The sequence below is a fragment of the Mytilus edulis genome, chromosome 10 (assembly GCF_963676685.1).
Source record: "Mytilus edulis chromosome 10, xbMytEdul2.2, whole genome shotgun sequence".
In the NCBI taxonomy this organism is placed as follows: Eukaryota; Metazoa; Mollusca; class Bivalvia; order Mytilida; family Mytilidae; genus Mytilus; species Mytilus edulis.
The window spans coordinates 33,799,861-33,827,508 of NC_092353.1; the positions used below are offsets into that span (position 1 = coordinate 33,799,861).

The 27,648-nt window shown below is 32.8% G+C and overlaps 1 protein-coding gene across 1 annotated transcript; it reads right to left on the reverse strand.

Annotated features, from left to right (window-relative positions):
- Window positions 1-12,676: 12,676 nt before the first annotated feature.
- Window positions 12,677-27,378, reverse strand: LOC139490973 (acid-sensing ion channel 5-like). The gene is made up of 8 exons (XM_071278148.1): window positions 26,981-27,378; window positions 24,883-25,444; window positions 22,738-22,839; window positions 21,835-21,994; window positions 20,082-20,135; window positions 18,367-18,529; window positions 14,779-14,873; window positions 12,677-13,219 (listed from the first exon to the last, which is right to left on the reverse strand). The coding sequence occupies exons 1-8, from the start codon at window positions 27,124-27,126 to the stop codon at window positions 13,071-13,073; spliced, it is 1,431 nt and encodes a 476-aa protein (XP_071134249.1). The 5' UTR covers window positions 27,127-27,378; the 3' UTR covers window positions 12,677-13,070.
- Between the last annotated feature and the right edge of the window lie 270 nt (window positions 27,379-27,648).

Consider the following 27,648-nt stretch of genomic DNA (forward strand, 5'->3'; position numbering starts at 1 on the left):
ACGCAAAATCTATACTTCAAGACCATCTTGTATTATTTGTGAAGTTGATACGGAATATTTATCAACAAGTTCTGGGAATCTTCCGATGAACTTTTTTAGAAAAAGGACGAGACGTTCTTTGACATACCCCTGGTTCATCAACTTTCTGCTCAGACACTGGTGACGTTTGTTCATCAACTTTCTGCTCAGACACTGGTGACGTTTTACAAAGTCTGAATAGGAGCTGCAAGCTCTTGAATACCTGATAAGTTGGGAAATGTATATTCCATATGCAGGTGAAGTTGGTATATTACTACTAAGGTGGGGGAAATTGATAATTTCAAAATTAAAATCGTCTCGTTTGTCATAGATTCTGGTACTGAGATGACTGTGTATGTCAAATTCGAGGTATAAGTCTAAAGGCATAAGTAGTTGTTACTGTCGTTAGTTGCCATATTTGCAATCATAAATTAATGGATGTAGTATCATATTTAAAAATATCAAAGTTGCAACTTAAAATTTCTTATTTTGCTAAATAACAAAATCCTTTCTCTTACTGTCTGAACTCAAGATAAACTAGTATATATAAATATGCTCAATCATGGGCTATTCCTGTTTCATTAGTGAAACCTGTGTTTAAAGTGGAGGGTTTGTTTAGCTAGCGATATCTGTTATTTAGAAGCCACGTCGCACGGAATCGGAACGTTTATCTAAAGCTCGTGAAGCCAGAAGGCAAGCTCTCTTAACATTACAAAACATTGAACCAACTATTAATCCACCATTTTCTACATTTGAAAATGCCTGTACCAAGTCTGGAATATAACAGTTCTTGTCCATTCGTTTTTGATGCGTTTAGTTATCTGATTTTGCCATGTGATTATGGACTTTCCGAATAAATTTTCCTGTAAGTTCAGTATTTTTGTGATTTTCCTTTTTAATACTCCGTTGATGGCAGGGAATAACAATCAATACATCATACTCTAAACAGTTAAAATATATTCAATGACCTCTGTCATACTTAATACACGTATCTGCTACATTTAATCAAACGTTTATATCCTCTGCATTTGTATGCACCTGCCAGGAGCCTGTTGTTCAGTAGATTTTCCCTCTAAGTTCAGTATTTTTGTGATTTTACTTTTTAATACTCCGTTGATGGCAGGAAATAACAATCAAAACATTATACTCTAAACAGTTAAAATATATTCAATGACATTTGTCATACTAAATACACGTATCTGCTACATTTAATCAGACTTTTTAACCCTCTGCATTTGTATGCACCTGCCAGGAGCCTGTTGTTCAGTAGATTTTCCCTCTAAGTTCAGTATTTTTGTGATTTTACTTTTTAATACTCCGTTGATGGCAGGAAATAACAATCAAAACATCATACTCTAAACAATTAAAATATATTCAATGACATTTGTCATACTAAATACACGTATCTGCTAGATTTAATCAAACGTTTATACCCTCTGCACTTGTATGCACCTGCCAGGAGCCTGTTGTTCAGTAGATGTGTCCTAAACATAAATGTCTAAGAATGTGCTGTTGAGAATCATTACGGCAAAAAAAAAAAAGTTCCACTTATTGAAGTAGAATATTACGAGGAAGCATGCAGCTAAAAGTAGATGTCAGGAAACAAAGTTTGGTCAACTATTTCACTTTGAAGAAACGGCTTGACGTAGTTTGTGCTCATGACACCGAGGAGTCTCCAGTTTATTATGTAATAATTGAAAAGCGCAAGATGTGAATGTCCTATGCAATTCGAGTTTCGACAATATCTGAGCATGCTGCATAACTACGGTTTTGATCGCAAAGACATTGAAGATACAATTAGTTCAACGATTGCAGAGTACATAGGTCTTTTTAAATTTTCGATAATCTGACGTAATCTAAAAAATGTCAACAAGCATGGTATTGATAATGGTTTCAAGAAGTTAAAAGTCAAATTGAACTTTACTTAATTTCAACATGATATTCGGACACATTTTACTTTATATGGCAGTGGTCTTTTCATCACCAGGCATAGTAAATTTATAAAACATGACAAAAAACGAAGATCATACTGTAAACAATAACAATTATCTGCGGAATACCACTGAATAAACAATCTTTAGCTTGCAACACCACTTCGTAGACAAAACGAAGACTAATGGTTTAGAGAATTTGGAACTGCGACACCATATGGTTGCAATGACAAAATTGATTGTAAATATATTCTATGTAGCCTTTTGTTTAATCTAAAATTTGAGATTTTAAAAATGAGAAAATGAGAAAATGCTTGTACCAAGACAGGAATATGAAAGTTGTTATCCATTTGTTTGATTCGTTTTAACTTTTGATTTTGCCATCTGATTAGGGACTTTCCGTTTTGAATTTTCCTCATAGTTCAGCATTTCCGTGATTTTACTTTTTAATTACAAAATTCAAATATTGATATCTATGATGAGTTTATTTACAACCACTGGGTCGAGTTTATATTTCCCAAGAGTATTAAGAGCCCAGTAACCAGCACTTATGTGTCGACATGTTTTTTTTCAAATAATTAATAAGATTTTCTACCACATGAAGAGATTACATCGGCTGAATTTGGCTAAACTTTTATGAACTTTTGCTCCTCAATGGTCTTCAACTTTGTACCTCATTTGGCCTTTTTATTTCTTTTTTTCGAGAATCACTGATGCATCTTTTGTAGACGAAACGCGCACATGAAGCATATACAACTTGAAAACTCCAAACCTGGTATCTATGATGAGTTAATTTACGGCAAGCAAACTAAGCCTATATTTTGACTTATTTACGTTTTTAAAAAGATCATAAAAGAAGGACGAAAGATACCAAAGGGACAGTCAAACTCATAAATCTAAAACAAACTGACAACGCCATGGCTAAAAATGAAAAAGACAAACAGAAAAACAATAGTACACATGACACAACATAGAAAACTAAAGAATAAACAACACGAACCCCATAAAAGTCAATATAAAACAACCATCACACAAGTATATAAGCTACACTATGGAACGCCAAAACTGTCTTGTTATGACCATTTTTCATTATATGATGTGCACTTGCCATTATATGATGTGCATTTACCTTTATGATGTGCACTTGTCATTATATGATGTGCAAACACCTTTATATGACGTGCAAATATGCTTATATTATGTGCAAGTATCTTTATATGATGTCCAAACATCTTAATATGATGTGCAACTACACTGATATGATGTGCATACATACTTATATGATGTGCATACATACTTATATGATGTGCAAATATACTTATGTGATGTGCAAACAAACTAATATGATGTGCAAATATCCTTATATGATGTGCAAATGTACTTATATGTTGTGCAAATGTCCTTATATGATGTGCAAATATATTTATATGATGTACAAATATCCTTATATGATGTGCATTTTCCCTGATATTATGTGCAAACATCCTTATATGATGTGGTTGTGTCATTATATTATGTGCTTGTGTCATTATATTATGTGCTTGTAATCTTATTTCATGTGGTTCGGTTAACTTCATTATATGATGTCGGAACGTCATTATATGATGTGCTTTCATCGTCGTTATGGTCAATGAACATGATTACGATTAGAATGATTACTGTCTACGTCATAACTGATTCTGTTCTGTTTCTGCAGAATTAATACAAACCCGGATCAAACCTTTAGCTATTTAAAAAGAGAAAAACCTTGACATGTTTGTTTCTCGATTTAAGATGAAAAAAATAACAACACATATTGATGGAGAATTGTCAAATAATGAATTTTAATCGATGGGTCTACAATATTGAATACACGGGATCTACAATAATGAGCATACAGTTAACTTATTACGTTTTAGAAATAGATCTTTAATCTTTCAAGCGAAAGTGCATTTTTAAGATAAAGTGAGACTGTGCATTTTAATAATATGATAAAACAAATTGTTTGTGGCTCTTATTTATAGCTTGCTGTTCGGTTTGAGTAAAAGCTCCGTGTTGAAGGCCGTAGTTTAACCTTTAATTGTTTACTTTTTACACATTATGACTTAGATGTAGAGTTATCTCATTGGCACTCATATCATATCTTCTTATTTCTATTCCTTGCAAAAGACACCAATGATCTCAAAGTCAATTTTAAAAATATTTTATAACGATAGCTACAAAATTATCCTCTCTTGCATATATAATTATACCGGTATGAATGATTGGTTTTATTAATTTGTTGATTGATTGCTTTTTCACGCCACTTTCAACACTATCATGCTAATTCGTGGCAGTGAGTTTATATTGATGGAGGAAGCCGAAGTCCCCGGAAAGAACTTTCGGTAGGAAAAACTAATAATTCTATTCAATTGAGATTTGAGTCGTGCTTACCTGCCAAGTGTGGGATTCGAACTCACAACCTACATGTAAGTGTTGACAGGCTAGATACTAGGACCACTCGGCCACCGAGCCCCCCCCCCCCCCCCCCCCAAAAAAAAAGGAGATATGGGAGGACCTTCAACTTGGTGCATGCCCTTTGCTGCATCTTTTTATTATGTTTTCATGCATTTATTGCACACTTACATGATTATAAATGTATGGTTGCATCCAGCGGAAAATTGATATATATATATAAAAGACTATGTGGCATGATTGCCAATGAGACAACTCTCCACAAGACACCAAATGACACAGAAATTAACAACTATATGTTACCGTACGACCTTCAACATTGAGCAAAGCCCATACAGCATAATCAGCTATAAAAAGCCCCGAAATGACAAATGTTAACAATTCAAACGAGAAAATTGACGGCATAATTTATGTACAAAAAATTAACGAAAAACAAATACCGGTATGTAACACATCAACAGACGACAATCACTGAATAACAGTCTCCTGACTTGGGACAGGTGCATATTTGTACGGGAACATATTAATGTGAAATGAATATTAACCCTGTTTTGTAATAGACCGACACCCTGAGTCGGATTTTTAACATGCTACTTCACAAAAATCCATTTCACCTTACCTGGACAGATTATTCTGATTCCGAGCCGAACAAGTCTTTGATTTTACTCCTTAATTTAGCAGGGAAGCAGCAAATACCAACTTTAAAATCTTTGGTTTTGACCCTGCCGGAATTCGAACCTACGAACAGCAACACTAGAGGCTAACATGCTACCATGAAAGCACAGCCACTAAACAGTTACCCGTAATATAAAAGGAAAGCCGTTCAGATATACAACTCCGTAAACAGGGTTAATATACTGACCATTGATTTTTTTTTGGTGATTGCGGGGGGAAAGGGGGGGGGGCATGTTTTTTTGTAATGTTTGATTCCAAGTTTCTTGAAAGATATTTTATCTTTTTCAGAAGGGAATCAAAATAATTGTTTCCGTTGAAAATTAGAGAAACAATAAAACAATAATGAAATTAAAAAAAATCACCATATCATTTTTAAAAGAGTTTTTTCATTAAAGTCGAAAAATATGTTTGTCCTGGAACAAGGAAGAACACGTCCTCCTGCCCACACTCCATGTTCACATCACGATGACCGTGAGGGCATTCCGATGTATTGTCGCAACAGAGATTTGACTTTCGATTTTGACTGGTACATGTAACCGATCGTATAAAACGCAGACATAATCGAGTGCAAAATAACAGTCATTGTCGCTTTAAGTAATACTCATAAAAACATTTTTTTTTAAACATATTAAATTAATAATATGAAAATGTTGCGTCGTAAGAAATATATTTATACATTTGTAAGTAATATCTATGCTCACGTACAGAACAATTGTGTTAACGCATGCGGAAGAATATCTCAAGAACGTTTATGCGGGAAAAATGAATGCCTACATAAATCCACACTATTAGAAAATCCGAATTATTACAGAAGAGTTTTCACCATGCACTTGCACTGCACTATTATAAGAATAGTAGAAAAGAATGCTATAGCATTTGGATCAAAATTATGTATACATGTAACTGTTATATACAAATATTAATTTAATATATAACAACAAACCAGAGTATACTGATTTGTATCCCTTCAATATAATTGTGATTACGGTGAGGATGAAATCCCTGTCAATTATTCATCATCCACGCACGAACTTGTCTCAGAAATAAATATATTTCTGTAAGTTAACTTCACTTACAGGTATTGAGATGTGATGTTCTTTTAGACAAGTGCGAGTGACCATTCACGAGAACTGGCGGTCATCCGATGTTCAGTATTTCAGTCCTTTGATACTTTCTGTTCTAGTAAATATTAGATAGATATCAGCCAATAAAAATCAGCCTTCACAATTTTGAAGGTGTATAGAAATCCGACAAAACCGAGAATCCTAGTGGTCTTTAAACGGAAAATAGAATGGATCGGTTTCAGATCCGCGTAAGCATAGCTTGGACACACAATATCTGTTATCTAATTAGATTAGTGTCTGAATGAACATTAAAGTTAAACACTGTATTTATTTTTTGTTTACTGAGCCAGGTGGTCTCTGACAGATAGAGAGTTGTGTTTTAAATTTTTCTAAGTGAAGATTTACGGCAGTGACTTTTAATATTTTGTGTTTATCTTTAAAACTACAAAAGATTAAAAAAAATATTAGTGCAATGTCACGGCCGACACTCGGCTAACCGAGAGTTTGGTCGGTTAATCTGTATTGAGTATGCGGCTATATCGACGGTTGGTCTGTTAATCGGGTTGGTTATACGTCTGTTAAGAGTAAAACTCACAATTTAATGTTAAACTCTGTTAAATATACAGATTTTTGCCATATTATGAGAACCACATCAAAAAAAGAAAAGTGTCTGACAAAATGATATCTATCATAGAACATTTTCCACCAGTAAAAAAATGCAAAGCCTACGCAGTTTTAAGTAAAACGAAAAGGCGTCTCGCAAGTATGTGGTTTTTATGCTTTTACGCATAGCAATATTTTAGATAAAAGGCTAAAAAACATTTTTATATATGATTAACAGGACAAAAAATAGTACATTGGTTCTAAAGAAATAATTGTCATTGATAAATATTTCATAATTGTTATATAAGTTGAGTAATACCACATTTTAATGAATATTAGGGGAATACAGTCTGTTAATGGGTTGGACAATTTAAATCGTGTCAGTTAAGAGTTATTTAGCCACGACAATAGTCTTACTACCTTTAGTTCACATTGAAAAAAATGAGATTTACTTGTGACGAAAAAATTACAATACGGTGCAACAGTATCCTTATAGAAAGAGAAATTTTATTTTAATTTTATTTCTTTGCATTTCATTGAAGGGTGTGTCACTTCAATATAGCGTTATATGGACTAATTGACCGCTCGAATTCGCACGAATTTATTATTTACGCCAAGTTATCAATCAGCCTTATTTTTTTTTGTCTGTTCAAAGTCTGTAACATCTATGAATCTGTCATGTGTTGCAATGCAGCTGGTTAAATTCCATGCGTTTTCTTTGAAATATTAAGGCTTTTCTACCTTAGGAATAGATTACCTTATGCCGGCGTCACACATTGACGTATAGACCGGCGTGCACCGAACGTACAGAGAAAATTGACAAAGTCGGTATAGGTTAGTTGCATGCCATAGGAACGCTTAGCAATAGTTCAAAGCGCGTTGCATAAGTTTTTAGTACGTCGAAATACAAAGGTAAAATTGAGAAAGGAAATGGGGAATGTTTCAAAGCGACAACAACCCGACTATAGAGCAGGCCAAGGCCACCAATGGGTCTTCAATGTAGAGAGAAACTCCCGCACCCGTAGGCGTCCTTCAGCTGGCCCCTTAAAAGATATGTATACTAGATCACACAAGACTAACAAAGGCTCCTGACTTGGGACAGGCGCAAAATTGCGGCGGGGATGAACATGTTTATGAGATATCAACCCTCCCCCTATTCCTCTAGCCAATGAAAGAAAGTAAATACGCTTGATGGACGCTACAATCACAGGAAATTTGTATGCAGCATAAAAAAAAAATACAACATACGCCAACATACGTTTCTAGTATGCCCAATACACGCTTAAAGCTCGTTTTGCACACGTTACAAATATGATTGACAGGTTAAATGCATCCAAATTTACTAGCATATTGGCAGTGTAAATGATTTTGAACACGCCAGTGCTATACACTGATGTGTGACGCCGGTATTAGTTGTGTTTCCTCAATGCTCTCCAACTTCGTATTCTATTTGGCCTTTTAAACATTTTTTTCGTCACTGATGAGTTTTTCGTAGACGAAACGCGTGTCTGGCGTAAATATAAGGCGTAAATATAAAATTTCAATCCTGGTATCTATGAGGAGTTTATTTCCGGTATGTATTGTCTTTTGAAATTAATATTACTTTGATATTACACTTTTTGAAACCATTTCTATCAATTTTCAGATTCCATTGTCTAAACTTATGTTTCATTTTTCATGTGTTGTTTCCATATATTCTAGCCACTAATCTTGAGTCTATCCCTTTATTCAGATAACACCCCATATAGCAATTAAATTATAAAATTGAGAATGGAAATGGGGAATGTGTCAAAGAGACAACAACCCAACCAAATGAAAAACAACAGCAAAGGGTCACCAATAGGTCTTCAATGTAGCGAGAAATTCCCGAATATGCTTGTAATGTCATTCATAACTCTTAACAGACCAATTAACAGACCGAGTTTTATACATCCGACCCATTAACAGACCACATTTGTATTAAAAATTGATTTATGTCACCAAAATACAGTTTTTCGTGTAGATTTTTTACATATTGATGTTAATATGGTAAACAAACATAATGCCTGTCTTTTTTCGATGTTAAAATATTGCATGCACGTAAACTCAACCAACTTGTCATTTTTGTGTACATTTTGTGTGTGTAAAATGTGTATAAATTTACTGATGAGTAACTCGCCTTTTCATTTTATAGATCGTTTATTGAAGCTAGAAAAAAAATAATTACACCACTGGATTCAGTACTCCAAATCGTTTTGTCAGACATGAATAGTTTTTATGATATAAATATAATTAAAAAGTTATACAATGAAACATACTGACCTTGCAATGATTTTCTCGATAACACCTGATTAACAGACTTTAGCCAACCCGATTAACAGACCAAACGCCGATATAGCCGCATACTCAATATAGATTAACCGACCAAACTCTCGGTTAGCCGAGTGTCGGCCGTGAATGTGTCCGAATATATTCTATGGTAAATTTTAAGGTCCCATTTTGGCTCTTATGAGTTTTGTTGTTTTATTGCCTATTATCTTGATACTTATTTATAGAGAAACCTTTTCTAAAGCAAAATAGTTTTCTCGTTTGAATTGTTTTACATTGTCATTTCAGGGCCTTTTATACTGACTATGCGGTATGGGCTTTGATCATTGTTGAAGGCCTTACGGTTACCTAAAGTTGTTAATTTCTGTGTCATTTTGGTCTCTTGTGGAGAGTTGTCATCATACCACATCTTCTTTTTTTTATATTATAAGAACAGATTTAAAAAATAAGTAAATAATAATTATTGTCATTTTCATCATTGATGGTGCGGACGGGGTAGGAAAGATGGGAATTCCTCTAATTTTTTTCCAAGTCATTACCGTGAAATAGGAAAAAAACCCACAATCGTTCTAAAGACAGAAACTTTTCACCCCCCCCCTAAAAAACCCACCAGAGAACAATTACACACACCTTTTTCAATACATTTGTTCGTAATAACAAAAAAAAAAAACGCATTAAATTCCTTTTGCATTATATAAGTTTAAAATAGCACGTCAATAGTGGATCTAGAACTTCAAGTGTGGAAGTTGTTTGCGACTTGAAATTTAATTTGGATATGCCGGTTATGGTCTCATTGATATTTATCACACCTTCATTCGATATTACTAGTTTCAGATGAAACCGTACTCTGCTAGAAGAAATTATTTGTTGAAAAAATAAGGTTTCAGATTTTAACAGATGAGGCTAGCGGATCTAGGCGTAAAATTGACGTAATTCGAGTCGACTATTAATTTTTACGGGGGGTTCGGGGTTGGGGGGGGGGGGAGAGTACGATGAGGGTCGAACCCTAAACAGTTAGGGCAAGTATGGATATAACCATTCAAGTTTTATACAGGTCTGAATTTGAATTAATTTATTATTCAATATCTGACATTTCAAAGTTTGTGACACATACTAAATGTGGTCTAAGATTTTCAAAAGTTGAAATTGGGCAATTACCTATTATATTGTCCAATATCCGAAATCTAAATATATTGCTAGATTCAGCATATCAAAGAACCCTAAGAATTGCTTGTTTTAAGTGCCGTTTTGGCCCCTTATTACTAAAAAGTTTTTATCTGGCAACAAAGTATTTACGGACAACGAACACATCGCAAAAACATTATACTGCGTCAAATCTATAAATATAAACAATAGAATACCACCATTTTATTTTAAAAAAAAAATCAAAATTAAAGGCTCCCCTAATTTCTCCCTATCCCCTCTTTATGAGGGTTGCAAATGACCGGTCCATTATATTAGTCATTACCCTATCAATGTCCGGTTTTTGTCCATTTTTGTGTCTTTCTTCAGAAAAGTGATATATAAAGACAAACTTCCACAGCTAAAATGATCAGCAAATCAATTACAAAACAAGAACATACTGGAAATTCATGTAATACTATTTACTTCTTTTAAAAAAAAAAGCCGCTAACGCTAGATATAAAGATATTGTCAAATATAAGCCTAGTACAATGAGCATAGAGCATGGTATAAAATAATCATTTCTTTAAATTAATAACTTTAACTGTATGCTCATTATTGTAGACCTCGTATGTTCATTATTGTAGACCCGATAAAAAATTAACCTTGCAATGCACAATTTGACAATTTTCCAATAATATCTGGTGGTATTTTTTCATCTTAAATCGAGGAACAAACATGTCAAGGTTTTTTTCTTTTTACATCTCAACCATGTTCCAAACGATAGCTACAGATTTGATCCGGGTTTATATTAATTCTGCAGAAGCAGATCGGAATCAGTTATGACGTAGACAGTAATCATTCTAATCGTAATCATGTTCCTTGACCATAACGACGATGCAAGCACATCATATAATGACGTTTCGACATCATATAATGGAGTTAACCGAACCACATGATATAAGATTACAAGCACATAATATAATGACACAACCACATCATATAAAGATGTTTACACATAATATAAGGGAAAATGCACATCATATAAGGATGTTTGCAATCATATAAGTACCTTTGCACATAGTATATGTATATGTGCACATCATATAAGGATATTTGCACATCATATAAGAATGTTTGCACATCATATAAGTATGTTTGCACATCATATTAGAACATTTGCACATCATATAAGTATTTATGCACATCATATAAGTATATATGCACATCATATAAGTATATTTGCACATCATATAAAGATGTTTGGACATCATATATAGATACTTGCACATAATATAAGCATATTTGCACGTCATATAAAGGTGTTTGCACATCATATAATGACAAGTGCACATCATGTAAAGGTAAATGCACATCATATAATGACAAGTGCACATCATATAAAGGGAAATGCACATCATATAATGAAAATGGTCATAACAAGACAGTGTTGGCGTTCCATACTACACATTGAAGGTGTAACCCTCGGACTATGGTAAATGTAAAGCGTCATATTATGGGTTATACTTGCTGTGTTATTAAGGGGATGAGGAAGTTATACATAGTAATAACTTATTTATTTTTAGCCGTGGCGTTGTCAGTTAATTTTCATTCTATGAGTTTGGCTGTCACTCTGGTATCTTTCGTCCTTCTTTATATGTTTGGAAAGAGTCCAAATATTCAGGCAAATTACGGCTTAGCTTATCCGACGCCAAATCATAAAGATCCGAATATAATCCCTTTTGTCTGATGAGTAACTTGTCAATTTAAATATGCTATGTTACATTTTCCCTTCGCAATTCCTTATTTGTGACACAAAGAATTGAGAGTGCTATATGTTGTGTCGCATTCTGTTAGAAGTCCCCGAGGATATCACCAGCCTAGAAGCCAGTACTACGGATTATTTTGTGTTCTTGAAATTTGCTATTACAAAATGTCAGAATTAATCATATATTAAGATATCTGTTTCCCTCATGCAAAGCTCTGATTTCTTAATGTTCTTATTTGGCTATACTTTTTGGACCTTTTGGATTATAGCTCTTCATCTTTTTTATAAGCTTTGGATTTCAAATATTTAAGCCACGAGCATCACTGAAGAGACATGTATTGTCGAAATGCGCATCTGATGCAGGAAAATTGGTACCGTTAATGTTATTGTATACTATAACTAATAATAATGAAATTAAAACCATAATAAAAGTATCCGAAAAAAGCTGACATTAATTCATAATAATACAATGCACTTCATACTTAAACTTGAATATCTATTACTTTTTTTACAGATCTTAATGTATTGCGTGTAATTCGTAAGTAAACAACAAAATGGTAATTAATACTCATCTTTCTTTACAGATAGCCCGTCAGGAGATATGTCTCCGAATTGTAATTTACTTTTTATGTTTATGACAGCCATATCCCCTTCCTAAGGAGGTTTAATGATCGGATTTTGATTAAAAGTATTGTATAGAGCTGTGGTCAGTTCAACATGGCAGCAAATATTAAGTAATTCAATCTTGCATACAACTCTAGTATACCATGCTAGTTTATTGTGATATCTGACAATTTCAATATTAATTGTTCATTCATGACGTAAACTGAGCAATATCTCTACAAACTACAGATAGACGTGTCTTAAAAAGATTCCCTGTATAAAAATTGAAGTATTGTTGTACAAACAAAATGACATCTTTTGCAGAAGTGGTCGATTATTCGGGGTAAAAATGATGTTTCAGTGTTCTAAACTCTAACACACAGTGTCTTTTCTGCAATATGTACCAAACAAATAAAAAAGAACGATCATTGACGTTTTCGCATTAGTTGAATATCTGTTAAATGTTGAATGCCTTCGGCACTTATTTGTCAAGTGTCATACAGGAGACTCCATAGAAAAGTTTCGGATGTTCATCTAGAACCATCTTTATTTAAAAGCTACTTTTTGCACTCTAGTTCCTCTGTTTCTTAGGTTGCTCAGGAAAGTCCAGAATGCATATATCAGGAACTCGCATAGTTCTATGAGGGTTACAATACTTGCACCAAGAAACAATCCCATTTGACCACCAAGGTTAGCTAATGCAAATTAAAAAAAAAAAAACATTTTGTTTAATAACACATCCCAATATTGCATTTTTTTAGCCTGAATCGAGATCACCATCTCAATGTATAACCTAATTTTGCAATAACATGAAAGTTGTATTTCTTGTAAGTTAATCACGACAATAATGATTAGAAAAGTAATAAGCTGTGTACGTTGAGTTAATTAGAGCAAACGGAACGAAGAACTGAAAAGTCTGACTGCAACTCGGATAGTATAAATCCTTCCTTGCAAATTATCAGCTATTAAATTAGAAACACAAATAGCTAAAAACGTACAAAATATGAGCGATTTGAGCTATCATAATGATAGACAATTAAATGTTTACTGCTGACTAAACATGCAAATAGCGTGTAGTATATACGTATTATAAACATTTTATGAGGATTTCAATTATTTATTCGATATATTGGTATAACAAACATTTCCTCTGGTAGAAAAATATTTCATACACTCAGTATAAAGAACAATGCATAGCTGAATCATCAAGATGTTCGACTAAACTTCTTTCGAAAGTGTGGACTATAACTATTTCTACAGTATGAAATTACCTTCAAAAATATTGTGATGAGGTATATTCAACTAGTTGTGTCAATACATGTAAGATCGATGTGGAATCTCCAAACTTCTTAAGATCTACTGCTATTCTTACATTTCAATCTGTGCAATTTTGCAGCAACATTGTAACATAAGATTTTTCTACGATTTACACTTCTATACCCCATTCTCAATTAAAGATCGACTCCATCATCACATTGATAAAAAGCTTTTTCTCTAAAAATGCGTATCGTGGATATAAATTTTTCTTGTTTTGTGTTACAATATTCCTTATTTTTTGAAGATCCACAGTGATCGTGATATGATCAAAATGCTTGACTCTTTAATCGACAATATATTTATTGAGTTTGGAGGAATGATATTTCAACAGACAGTCGATATTCCAATGGGTTACTTGTTTTTTTATAATTGTATGAAGCCGAATTCATTCTAAAACTTCTAAAAGGCAAAAGGAAAAAGCACCTTGCAAAATACTTTCATTTTAGTTTCAATCATATTGATGATGTCATATCACTGAATAACCATTTTTTAAGTCAGTCATGCATCATATCACAGGGAACTTTTAATTTACAGACCAGCTCAATTATCTTTCGTAGATGATCTTTCAAATAAATAAGTTTATTTACAGAAATACTTGATGTAAATACTGGCGTTACCATTGTGTTCTAGCCCAATTTCAAATATAAAACATTAACAGCAATCAAAGGAAGATGTTTGGTATTTGTGAACAAGAAAGACCTTATAGGTGTAATTAACAAACGTTCAAGCACTAAATAAATGTTGCATTTAATGTTGATATTTTCGGGATTGTTATAAAAGGCCAATCCCATGGTAAAATCAATGTGTTTTATCGTTTTATTCTTTGATTAGGGTCTTTCCGTTTTGAATTTTCCTCGGAGTACAGTATTTTTGTAATTTCTTTGTATCAATATAAGTTCAAAGTCTAATTATCATTCCTCAATGATAATATACATACCAAATATATCTCCAGCAGAAGAATATTTTGGAACCTGTTGTGAAACTGTTGTAGAAAGCTGATCAAAATAAATATGGAGGGCGATGTAGTTTTGTCTGTAATACATATATCATTTGTTACAATACATAAAACTATTTCATACATTACTGCCTGACTTTCTAACCTTAATAGTTATGTATACTTATTGACTGGGTATGAGTGGAATAGTAAGTTTATTGTTCCGAGGAACAATAAACTTACTATTCCACGAATACCCAGTCATTAAGTGTTTTACTATATTTAAAAAAGACAACAGACAATAAATGGCGGTGATAAATCACCTATCGTAATATCAAAAAGAATAAACGTTTACTTCACAGATATGTTCAAATGATAAGGCTACGTCTTGCACTGACGTCAACTGAAGACAATGAAATGTTCACTGTTGACTGAACATGCAACAAGTGTGTAGTATATACGTATTATAAGCTTTTTCTGAGAATTTCAATCATTTGATTTATTCGATATATTGGTATAACGAACATTTGTAATGGTAGAAAAATATTTTAATCATGTTTACAAATGAGATGTTATGGGTAAAACGCAAACCATGTATCTGAAGCTATTCGATCATGTTCTATTGTCTGTAATACATTTATCATTTGTTACAATACATAAAACAAAGTAATAATTTATACAGTACTGCTTGACTTTTTAACCTTACTAGTAATGTATACTTATACTGGGTATGAGTGGAATAGTAAGTTTATTGTTTCAAGGCACAATAAACTAACAATTCCACGAATATCCAGTCAGTAAATGTTTTATTATATCGAATAGACAACAGACAATAAATGGCGGTGATAAATCACCTATAGTAATATTAAAGTCATAAGAAACCTCAAATCAAAAAGAATAATGCATATGTTTTTTATAACTCAATGGATAGTTTTCATTATAAAACTTATGTACATATACTTTTTTCTGAAGAAAATTCTTTAATTCATTCATATTTAGAAGAAGTTTACTTTATTTTAATTGCTTGCTTCCAGCAAGCAATTCCCCCGACATATTTTCCGTATGCAAAGTGACCTCAGTGTGACCCACCTCGTAAAAATCCGGTGATCACAATACGCATGAATGTCCTTAAAATAAACTATTATCTGAATTTACATGTTAAACACGTGCTCAATTTCCATGCTTTTTGTTGATTTTATGTCGATTGTTGACAAACAGGTGACAATCGTTAAACTTCGGATTCAAAACACGAACTTTAATTACCTGCCATATTTTCACACCAACACTGGCCGATTGAAAAAAAATTGACGATTATACGAAATTTACACGTAAAAAATGAGAAATTCGTGCACAGAAGACTAAGTTTATGATGTTTGTAAGCATTGGTTCAAGAATTGGAAGAACATTATTTTTCACCGGTCACTCGTTTCTTATGACTTTAAAAAGAAGAAACGTTTTCTTCATAGATATGTTCAAATGATAAGGCTAGGTCTTGCACTGACGTCAAGTCTATACCATATACAATTGGTAAAACCAGACGTCATTACTCCTGCGTTATTTTCAAAATCCTCAAATTGCGTAGCTACATTTATTAAAATTCCGCGAAATATAATAAAGCTTGCGGTCAAATAGTTTCACCCAGGTACAAAAGTTGGAATTTTTTTACCGGTCCAATAGTTCAAAGCTTGTAATTTACAAAATGGTGAAAAAATTGTGTACTTATTTTATATAAAAAATAACTGAGATATAATAAATATCATATAACTTCCAGTGGTCAATCAGTCCTCAAAAGCTTCAAATCAAACTAAGTTTATACAGATAAAACTAAACTTATGAGCCACCATTATATTCTTGAATTCCACTAATACTTATAAGTACAAACTCAATTAGATATCAATACAGAATCATTTTAGCTTTTTTTTGGCCCACCAGCGTGATGCGGGAGCAACCCATTTATATAAGTTAAAGTGAGGAGTCTGTACGAATAGAGAAAAATTCTATTTGGAAATCTTTGTAAGATCAATGGACAAGGCCTTTTTATATTGATAAAGGGTGAACACCAATTATAAACAACAATAAATTTTGAATCGCTTCTATTCTCTCCTTAAAGGGAAGATACCCTTATACCTGATGATCCAACCTAGTTTGTATATAATCAAACTTGGTATTTTCGGGAAATTTTAATATATTAATAATAAAATCAATCTTTACAATTTTATTAGGTATGTGCCCTTTCGATATGATACGTACAGAAATGAAAAGAACAGCGCATATAACACAAGAACAAAGTAAAACAAAATTGTCTGTGATTATATTGTTGTTATTTTGATAATAAATGTTTAAACTGAACGTAGTTATTACCAATGTGTTTTCAACTGGTCGGGCGGAGCTTATTTTTCAATTTGCATACGGACAGTCTATTTGAAAATGTTTGTAAAACGGATGACTGCCGTTTTAATTATTACTGATCTATAATCACCTACCAGTGACACCAAAACATTAAAGCAATACCGAATAGCGAAATATACAGATTTTGCAACTGCTATCGGGAATGTTTTCTTTCATATCCACAAATGTTTTAAACTCGGCTTTAAAAGAGAGTCAATGACTGTGTCTCATTATTTAGTTTGCGAATACACATTTAATGTTTACATAGATTTTAACCGAATCAATGCTCATAACTGGACACTTCATTGATGAGTTGATCCCAAAACACCTGTCTATAATGAGTGAACGGGTTAAACTCCGCCCAGTCCAGTGAAATAAATCAAGTAATAATACTAAGTAACGCCGATGGAGCAGCCAGATGTGACAAGCAACTTGACAGTGATAACTTGCATTATATGATCATTTGAAGAATCAGTAGGACCCCGACTGCTTTTATTTTTCAATATTATGAATGAACATATAAATTTTCGTCTAGCATTTACCCGGTAGTACATCACAAAATTACTTCAATTCACATTTTTGAATTCTTGTTTTTCAATTTTGCTTATGTGCTATGTCTATATGTTTTTTTGTGCTACTTTGCTACATATTTGTTGGTTCCTTTCATAGTGATTAAGATTAAACCGCAATGTTGACTGCTGTTCCACTATTTTTGACATTGTTACCTATTACATAGATATAGGATGATGTAGTATGAGTGCCAACGAGACACTTCTCCATTCAAGAATCAATTTTATGAAAGTAAACCATTATAAGTCAAAGTACGGCTCCATCACGTAGCCTATGTCTGTTTGATTTGTTCACACATAGTTGTCAATATGATGTAATTTTGTGCAACTGTCACACAAGTGAGAGCATCAGCTAGCTATTTAACAAGGTTTAATTCAACTTTTTCTACATAAGAAAATGCCTGTACCAAGTCAGAAATATGACATTTGTTGTCCATTCGTTTGATGTGTTTGAGCTTTGTTTTTTGCCATTTGCTTAGAAATTTCCCTTTAGAATTGTTTTCGTTATTCGGTATTTTTGAGAATTTAGCTTTAATACAGACCTTTGAATTCACCTCCACCGACTGCTTTATGATCGCATTAATACGCCAATTTTTAACACAACCCAAAACAAAATTCTAAGAAATTGTGTTACCTGTAATAGTCCAAATGTTTGTCTCTATTGAGATCAAATATCTTCTTACTGTAGAAATCAGATGGAAATAGTGATGACGTCAAAGACACGTCATAATGTGTGGATGAACACGGCAATGGACAATCACACTTATCCACTAGCTTTGTTTGGTTGTAGTAGTCTCCTTCATATAATTGAAATTTAAAATAAATAATTGTCCAATATACAGTTCAATATATAACACACAAGATCGTCATTATCATACCGCCTCCCTTTTTTATTACTATTTTACAATTCAAGAAAAATCTATTATTATTGAAACGGCATTAAAACAATCTTGTTATACAAATGCGACTATTTGTGTCACTGACATATAACTCGGGTGTTTCAAAGCAACGTTAATTTTTTTTATTTGGTGTTTCTATAGAATATTTTCGAAACTTGAGGTTACATGGTTACTAAGCTGGTACACAGGAAGGTTGAAAATGTGTTTGATAACGAGATATAAAGGATACAACAGATACAGTTAAGTCTGTCATATATCAAGATTTACATCTAGAAATTGACAATGAGGGTCGGTTGAAAATAAAACTTAACAACAAAAGAGATGATTTCAGCTTCCGAATTGTGAACTCTCCATTTCTTTGTAGCAACATTCTAGAAGCGCCTGCATACAAAATGTGTATACCTCCCAATTCATACGATATTCCCTGGCTTTCATTTTCCTATCATGATTATTGGATACAGGGTTGCTGCTCACAAGGAAACTATTAATCTAAGTTATTCAATTGGTGACCATTATGGAATACCTGTTTCACAGATGATATCGGATAAGTTTCTTCTGTCGTAACTACAATACCGTTCGCTTTTCACGAACGTGATCTACCGAATTAGAATATTTACCGGGTTTGTTATAACATGAGCAATTTGACGGGTGCCACATGGGGAACAGGATCTGCTTACACTTCCTGCGTACCTGAGATCAGCCCAAGATTTTGGTTGGTTTCGTGTTGCTTAGTCTTAAGTTTTCTAAGTTGTGTCTTGTTTACTATTATTTGTCTGTTTGGTTTTTCTTTTCTTTTGTAGACATGTCATTGTTAGTTTTATTTTCTATCTATGTGTTTGTTTGTCCCTTTGGTACCTTTCATACCTCATTTTGTTAACTTTCATGGATGGTTATTTTCTTTAATGAAACATAATATGAAATTTTGTATTTAGAAGTGGACAGGATAAAACTTTACTATTATCAAGTATTTCTTTATTTGAAACAAAGATAAGCTCTGCACACTTTGTGCAAGTTTAACAAAGACTAATAGGGGGAAATCAATGGTGGCATTATATCTAAACACTAAGGGATATATTCTTCAAGACATAGATAACGTTGAGCATATTTTGTCATCCTTTTCGGAATTTTTATATCTTACTGCTTTTCAACTCAATATTTTATTTGGCATTCAACTAAATATATGGAATAGAGCACAGTCGTCGATTCTTATGAAGTCAAAAGATGTGTCTGCAATGTAATTTTGCCATTTTTATTGTATAATGAAGGAATGCTATATTCTTAATCATAAAAGAAAGCTTGTACAATATTATTAATAGCTAAACTTAAACGGCATAACTGTTTCCCCATGGTGTCTTAAATATCATGTACTCTTTCGTTAAAAAAAATATGTGGTGTACATAGAAGTAGGATAATAGAAAGAAAGAAAACGTATTTCAAAGGCACACTTTACCTATTGCTTTCAAAATACAGTTAGCCACTTGAAACTTCGAGCAGTAATATGTACCTACAACATAGTGCATACATCAATATTGTTTTTCTGTTCCAAGTACAATGATTTGACAAGTATAACATTACAAATTATAATTCAAATTACTTTTTACTAAATGAGTAAAAATACTTAAATTGATACATGTGTAATCAACATTTCAATATTATGACGGTCAATATGATGCACATATTTACGAAAAGGCGTAAGGCTTTTAAATGCATATAAGAATAATAAGATGTGGTATGATTGCCTATGAGACATCTGTTCACCAAATACAAATATACTTCTCTGATGATCACATTTTTATGGAAAGACACCTTAAAATGTTGTGCAATGCTAGTATACCTTTTTTTCGAGGATTCCTTTGACAAACAGGATCCTAGACGTCCCACTTTACTGAAATACAAAATGTACTCATATGCTCCGGAAGTGTAAGAAATTCGTACCATTAGTAAGAGCCTTCGTGTTAATCTTTGCAAATAAAACATTCATTACCCAAAGAGTAACTAGCGTATAATATTGTGACCCCTGAATGTCAACCATTCCGGCAGTGAACCTTCGGTAAAGAGGGGTGTCTATGATCCAGTTTGTCAAAGGAATCCTCGAAAAAAGGTATACTAGCATTGTACAAAATATATTTAAGGTGTCTTTCCATAAATATTTAATCACCGGAGAAGTATATATTCCACTAATAATTCCTGTACAAGACTTGTTGAAAGTTGTGATGAAATGAACCAGACAAAAACATTTTAAATATATTTGTACTTGGAGCGAATGGATAGTAGACCAATATTTTTTTCTATTTTCAAAAAAGGATCTGATTTTGTTAATCGATTGTATTCAGTATCTTATTAGTTTTGACGTTTCCAGGATGGTTTGAAAAAAAATAATATTTTATATGTTTTTAGCGTCCGGAAGCGCTGTACTTCGTTTCATTTTTCGTATAGACGATCAAATTTAAACATTTGAAAGCCGAAGATACAATTCAATTATAATAATTGTTTGAAGTTTACAATTCGAACTCAAATTGTATGGCATACTAATAAGGCACATTTCCATTTAAGTGTGAGCTTTATTTCAGTAATTCAAACTTGGTTTAAAATTTAAAAAGTGACCAATGTATTTAAGGTCTTGTTATGAAGAGTCTGAAATTGTGTTTAGTTGTTCAAAAAATATGAATGGAGCAACATTCTCACACGCTTGTTTCTCTTTTCATTAAATATATTATTTATTCATACAATATTAATAATAGTTATTGTTTAGTTCATGCTTTGTACAACCGTTTGTATCAGTCATCTCAAAAGATTCTTTTTGTCTACTCTATGTATAAGGTACTATCGGTCGGGTAACCGTCTAACATCGTCTACAAGTGAGAGGTTTAGCTAGCTATAAAACAAGGTTCAATTCACAATTTTCGACATCAGAAAATGCCTGTACCAAGGAATATAACAGTTGTTATCCATTCGTTTTAGTGTGGTGGAGCTTTCGATTTTGCCATTTGATAAGGGACTTTCCTTTTTTAATTTTCATCGGAGTTCAGTAGTTTTGTAATTTTACTAATTATATAATTCTATTCGACTTATTGAACGGTACCATGATCTATAAGGTGAACCCTGAAGCAACAGTTGAAAAGACTTATGTTGTTTTAAATGTTGCGTCTCATCTTGTTCATGTCCAAATATTTCTTGTTCACTTATTCTTTTTTAATACTTACTGTTATGTGTGTAAGGGAGACAATTACATCTGTCTAAAAAAAAAGTTGATGAACAATCCTTGTAACAAGAACTTCTATAGTACTGAGAACCGTCGTTGTTCATGTGATCTCTGCAATACTCATTCCCCATTGCTTCATAGGGACTTGGCAAATATTCAAACTAAAATCGGCGAACATAAAAAAAAATTATAAAAATAATAGAATATTCAAGACAATCCTTATGTTGTTCCGAGTTTTTCCTATTTATTATATTTCATGATAAATTGGAATTCAAACTTGTGTATCGTTTCTTTTGTTGACTAGCATATAACCACGACTTTAAACTCACGATCATTGTCACTTTGCAGTATATTAGCCACACAATTTTTTTAATCAATTAAATTGAATCAAAAGTCAGCTCAAAATCATATTCTAATGTCAGAGATCTATTGTAGCAAAAGTAAGCTTGGTACACCTTATATTAATTTTCTAGTATTTCTAGCCTGTCCGCTACGATTCTTTTTATCGGCAATTTGTCTTCACTGTATGTTTTTTGGGTTGGAAATTTGAAGTAAAATGAAAACGTTAGTAAAACTATTGTAATCCGTACAAAACGTTGGGATAGTTGTTCGTTTGTATGAATGTAGTCGCGTGCATTTCATTGAGAAAATGATGCGTTTGGACTTTAACGTAACGTTGCTGTACTGAGACATGATGCCATTGCCTAATATTTTCAAGTATCAAGTCATGTTCATTATTTAAAAAAAAATATAGTAGTCAGTAAACTGTATGTTCAAATTGCCGATAAACATGTATATCTATTGTGTATTTTTTTTTTCAGTGTGTTTACACAATTATTACTTCCATGAAATCAAACATATATCCATATAGAAAAAATTTAATATAAACTATTAAAATTATTACCCGAGTTTTATGCACTGACGCAAACACTTCTTTTCCTGGCTCAACATAAAAACCACTGTTTCCTTCGAAAATAGGATCTTCTTTCGAATCATGAACTAGGAACTGGAAAAAAATATATATAAATGGCATTTAGATGCTTTGCCATATTTGTAAGTCATCGAGTTCGACTTTTTCCTTTGTTATTATGAGGCAGACTTAATACAAGAACTTCTTATGAAGAAGGATAAGAAGTTAGCAATATCCTTTAATTTTACGTTCCGCTATATAGATGATAATCTCTCACTAAATAATTCAAAATTTGGTGACTACTTTTAACGCTTCAATTATCATCGTACTAGAGATAACGGATACAACAGATACATTAAAGTCTGCCCCATATCTTTACTTACATCCAGATTTTGAAAAATGAGGGTCGGTTGAAAAAAAAACTTTACGACAAAAGAGATGATTTCAGCTTCCCAATTGTGAACTTTCCATTTCTATGTAGCAACATTCCAGCAGCGCCTGCATACGGATCATATTTTTCCCAACTGATACGTTATTCCCGCGCTTGTTTTTCCTATCATGATTTCATTTATGGAGGGTTGCTGCTCACAAGGAAGCTATTAAACCAAGAGTTCCAAATGGTTAAGTTGAAATCATCCCACCGTAAATTTTACTGACACCATCACGAGTTGGTTGACCGTCATGCAATAACCGTGTCACAGATGATATCGGATATGTTACTGAGGGTATCACCAGTCCAGTAGTCAGCTCTTCGGTGTAGAAATAAATATCAATCATATGGTCATTTTTATAAATTTCCTGTTACAACAATATGAATTTTTCGAAAAACTAAAGATTTTCTTATCCCAGGAATAGATTACCTTAGTTTTGTTTATCACAACCTTTTGTAATTTTGGATCCTTAATGCTCTTCAACATTGTACTTTTTTGGCTTTATAATTATATTGATCTGATCGTCACTAATGAGTCTTATGTAGACGAAACGCGCGTCTGGCGTATTAATTAGTAAACTCATAATAGATACTAGGATTAAAATTTCATATTTACGCCAGACGCGCGTTTTGTCTACAAAAGACTCATCAGTGACGGTCGAATCAAATTATTAAATTAATCCATTATGCCGTAACTACAATCAATTTTCCTTTTCACCACGAATGTGACCTACCGACGAGGTGCTAAGTCTTTAGTTTTCTATATTGTGTCTTATGTACTACTATTTGTCTGTTTGTCTTTTGAATCTATAGCCATGGCGTTGTCAGTTTATTTTCGATCTGTGAGTTTGACTGTTCCTCTGGTATCTTTCGCCACTCTTTTATAGTAATTTACACTACTATAAAGTTTATTTCATGACTTAACCAAGTTATAGAATATAGAGTGAACATGATTTGTTTTGTGTTAAAGAAGGAAACATTTAAGCTCAATTAATGAACTTGACCTTTAAGCTAAATACTTTATCTTACAGTCAAAACGTATTACATGTTTGTTCTAAGCAGAATTTTAACCCATGTTACACCACCTGTTCTCTGTTCAGGAAACTAGACCAGGACAAGCAATATAGCTTTCGAGTAATGCTTTTCTTCATCGGGTTTACCAAATGCTTGTATCACACTCCATAGTGTATTTGAAGGCGGTCTTGTCACATATTTAGACTTATATATGTTGTCGTATTTAAAAGTATGCAACTAACCGAAGGGTTATTTAAAAGAGGGGCGAAAGTTACCAGAGGAACAGTCAAACTCATAGATCGAAAATTAACTGACAACGACATGGCAAAAAATGAAAAGGACAAACAGACAAATAATATTACACAAGACACAACACAGAAAACTCAAAACTACTAAAGATACAAATTTACTCTACTGGTAATGTTGCACAATCATACCAAGCACTTGGAACTGTCATTATTTTTGATACAATTGAATGATTCTAATAATTAATTGATAATAATCGTGGTTTCAAGTACCAGATATTTGATTTTACTTTGTCTTATTCCCTCGCGTCATTAAATATTCATGAAACAATTGTACCTATTATGACTATTTTTTCCAATGATTAACTTTAATATTGATAAACATTCTGGTGTATTTGAAAAAGTCTAAATAAACAAGGAGGTGTTAATTAAAAAACATGAAACAAATACCTGAAGTCCTTCTCCATAAGAGCTGCCGTAATAGTTATTTGCACTGTCCAAATCAAGCATCAAAGTCAAATGAAAGACGGATCCTACGTGGTTTGTTTTTATTTTCATATCTGGATTTGATGTCAAACATGGTCCCATGTGGGACAATTTAACTTTGAAGTATTTCCTAACATCTAAATAACTCAAATGAAAAGTTGCATAAACCAAAAATCCACCAGGATCAAGAATGTTTTTTTCATCTGTCATAACATCTTCTAATGTTCGGTTAAGGTAAAATCCTTCTTGATCATAAATCGGATCGCTCCAGTTTGTCGTAATATTTGAGAAACCACGAAAGGGACTTACGTTAGAGTAATAATTATCTATCCTTGAATCATTTTTTATTGCACTTTTATTTAGTGAGTTTAGATTACAAATTGTCACTGATGGAAACTCTATTTCATTTTCTGGTTTGGTATACTGAGTCATTGTTGTAGGATATCTATAGTAATTATTTATCTCCTCTACCACGGTTACTATGAGGTATATACCACATGATAAAATAAAACAGGTCCACAATAACCTGAAACAAAAATAAATAATTTGAAATATAGTTTCATCACATAATGTTCTTATATAAGTACAGTGTAGTTTAAATGGTTTAAGTGCATCTTAAATACGTAGTTCGTTTTATTTTACAGGTCAACGTGTATAATATGTATTTACATGTGTTCCTCCTTCATAAATATGATAAATTCAAAGGAACCATGCTTGTAATTTGATACGTGCGTTTCATCTACATAAGACTCATCAGTGACGCTCACTTAAATATAGTTGTTTTAAAACAGGTTTGAAGCTGAAGGAGTAGTAACCTCAATAAACAGCTCTGTAAAAGTGCATTTATAAAATTGGAGATAAAGGATACTACAGATACAGTTAAGTCGGCTTCATATCTTGACTTACATCTAGAAATTGACAATGAGGGTCGGTTGAAAACAAAACTTTACGACAAAAGAGATGATTTCAGCTTTCCAATTGTGAACTTTCCATTTCTAATCATGATTTTCTTGATAGAGGGTTACTGCTCACAAGGAAGCTATTAAACCAAGAGTTCCAAATGGTTAAGTTGAAATCATCCCTTCGTAAATTTTACGGACGCCATCACGAGTTGGTTGACCGTTATGGAATAACCGTTTCACAAATGATATCGGATATGTTCTTTACGTCGTAACTACAATCCCCTTCCCTTTCATGAATGTGACCTACCGAATTAAACTATTTACCGGATTTGTAATCACATAAGCAACACGACGGGTGCCACATGTGGAGCAGGATCTGCTTACCCTTCCGGAGCACCTGAGATCACCCCTAGTTTTTGGTGGGGTTCGTGTTGTTTATTCTTTAGTTTTCTATGTTGTGTCATGTGTACTATTGTTTTTCTGTTTGTCTTTTTCATTTTTAGCCATGGCGTTGTCAGTTTGTTTTAGATTTATGCGTTTGACTGTCCCTTTGGTATCTTTCGTCCCTCTTTTATAAAAGTTCAATTGTTTGAGGGAATTTACGATGAATGAATTGCTACATTATTATTTTGTATCTGTTTCATATATTTATAAAATATAAGTTCCATATCAGGAAAGTCGCCTCCCAAAATATCAATATAATAATTCATATATTATAAATATTTTAGCGTGAAATGTGTATATATTTCATTTTAGGCCAATTTTCTAGAAAATCGTCCAATTTTCGACTTATTTCATATGTGGCGCCACTCCTCGCCAGTATAATTTTTATTGAAAAGAATAGACTTTTTCATATCTAAAATTCTTCATTATTTGTAGTCGTAGGGAAGTGGTTCTGCTAATTGTTCAGAAAACTTAAAAAAAATTATTCCACAATTCAAGCGCTCACAAATTCCCTTACATTTAAGACGTCACAAATACATCACTGATTTCGTACTGGGTGATAAATGTGTCAAATCTGAAACAATTGCACATTTTAACATCTTTTTATATCATCGGAGTTAAAAATTAACAGTTTTTTAGAACCTAAATTATGAGTTGCCGAACCAACGATCAGACCCGAAAGGAGAAAGTTGAAATAAAATAAAGTGGATACTTACAATCTTATTTTGTGTCTGCTTGTTATTCCTGACAGTTTGTTGACTCCGTGGAATCCAGTATTTTGACTGAAGTCATTCCAAAGATCACCAATAGTATTTAATGGTTCAGTGCTGGGTGTAGAGATGTCCTTACTTTTGGTGCTCATATTATGTCGCTGTGTATCCTTCAGTTATACAACATTAAAATTTCCAAAATAAGGTTTTTCGTTTAAAAGTATTAAAAGGTCTGCTGCCATTGGATTAAACATGACATATTACACTAAATAATGAATACTAAAGAAAAAAATTAAAAGCCTCTGATAATTGTTAAACTTTCCTCCAATTTGATAATGGAAAGCAAATACTGAGTCCGTAATTTTAATCACACTGCCTATCCCGTCTGTTTGGTTTTCTCTCCTGATTTTTCAGGTATAAAAAAAATAATCAAACACAGTTAATGGATCATATCGATGATTTACATTCATATTCTCACCTTTTAAAAAGTAAAATCACAAAAATACTGAACTTAAAGGAAAATCAAATCGGAAAGTCCATAATCACATGGCAAAATCAAATAACAAAACGCATCAAAAACGAATGGACAAGAACTGTCATATTCCTGACTTGGTACAGGCATTTTCAAATGTAGAAAATGGTGGATTAAACCTGGTTTTATAGCGCTAACCCTC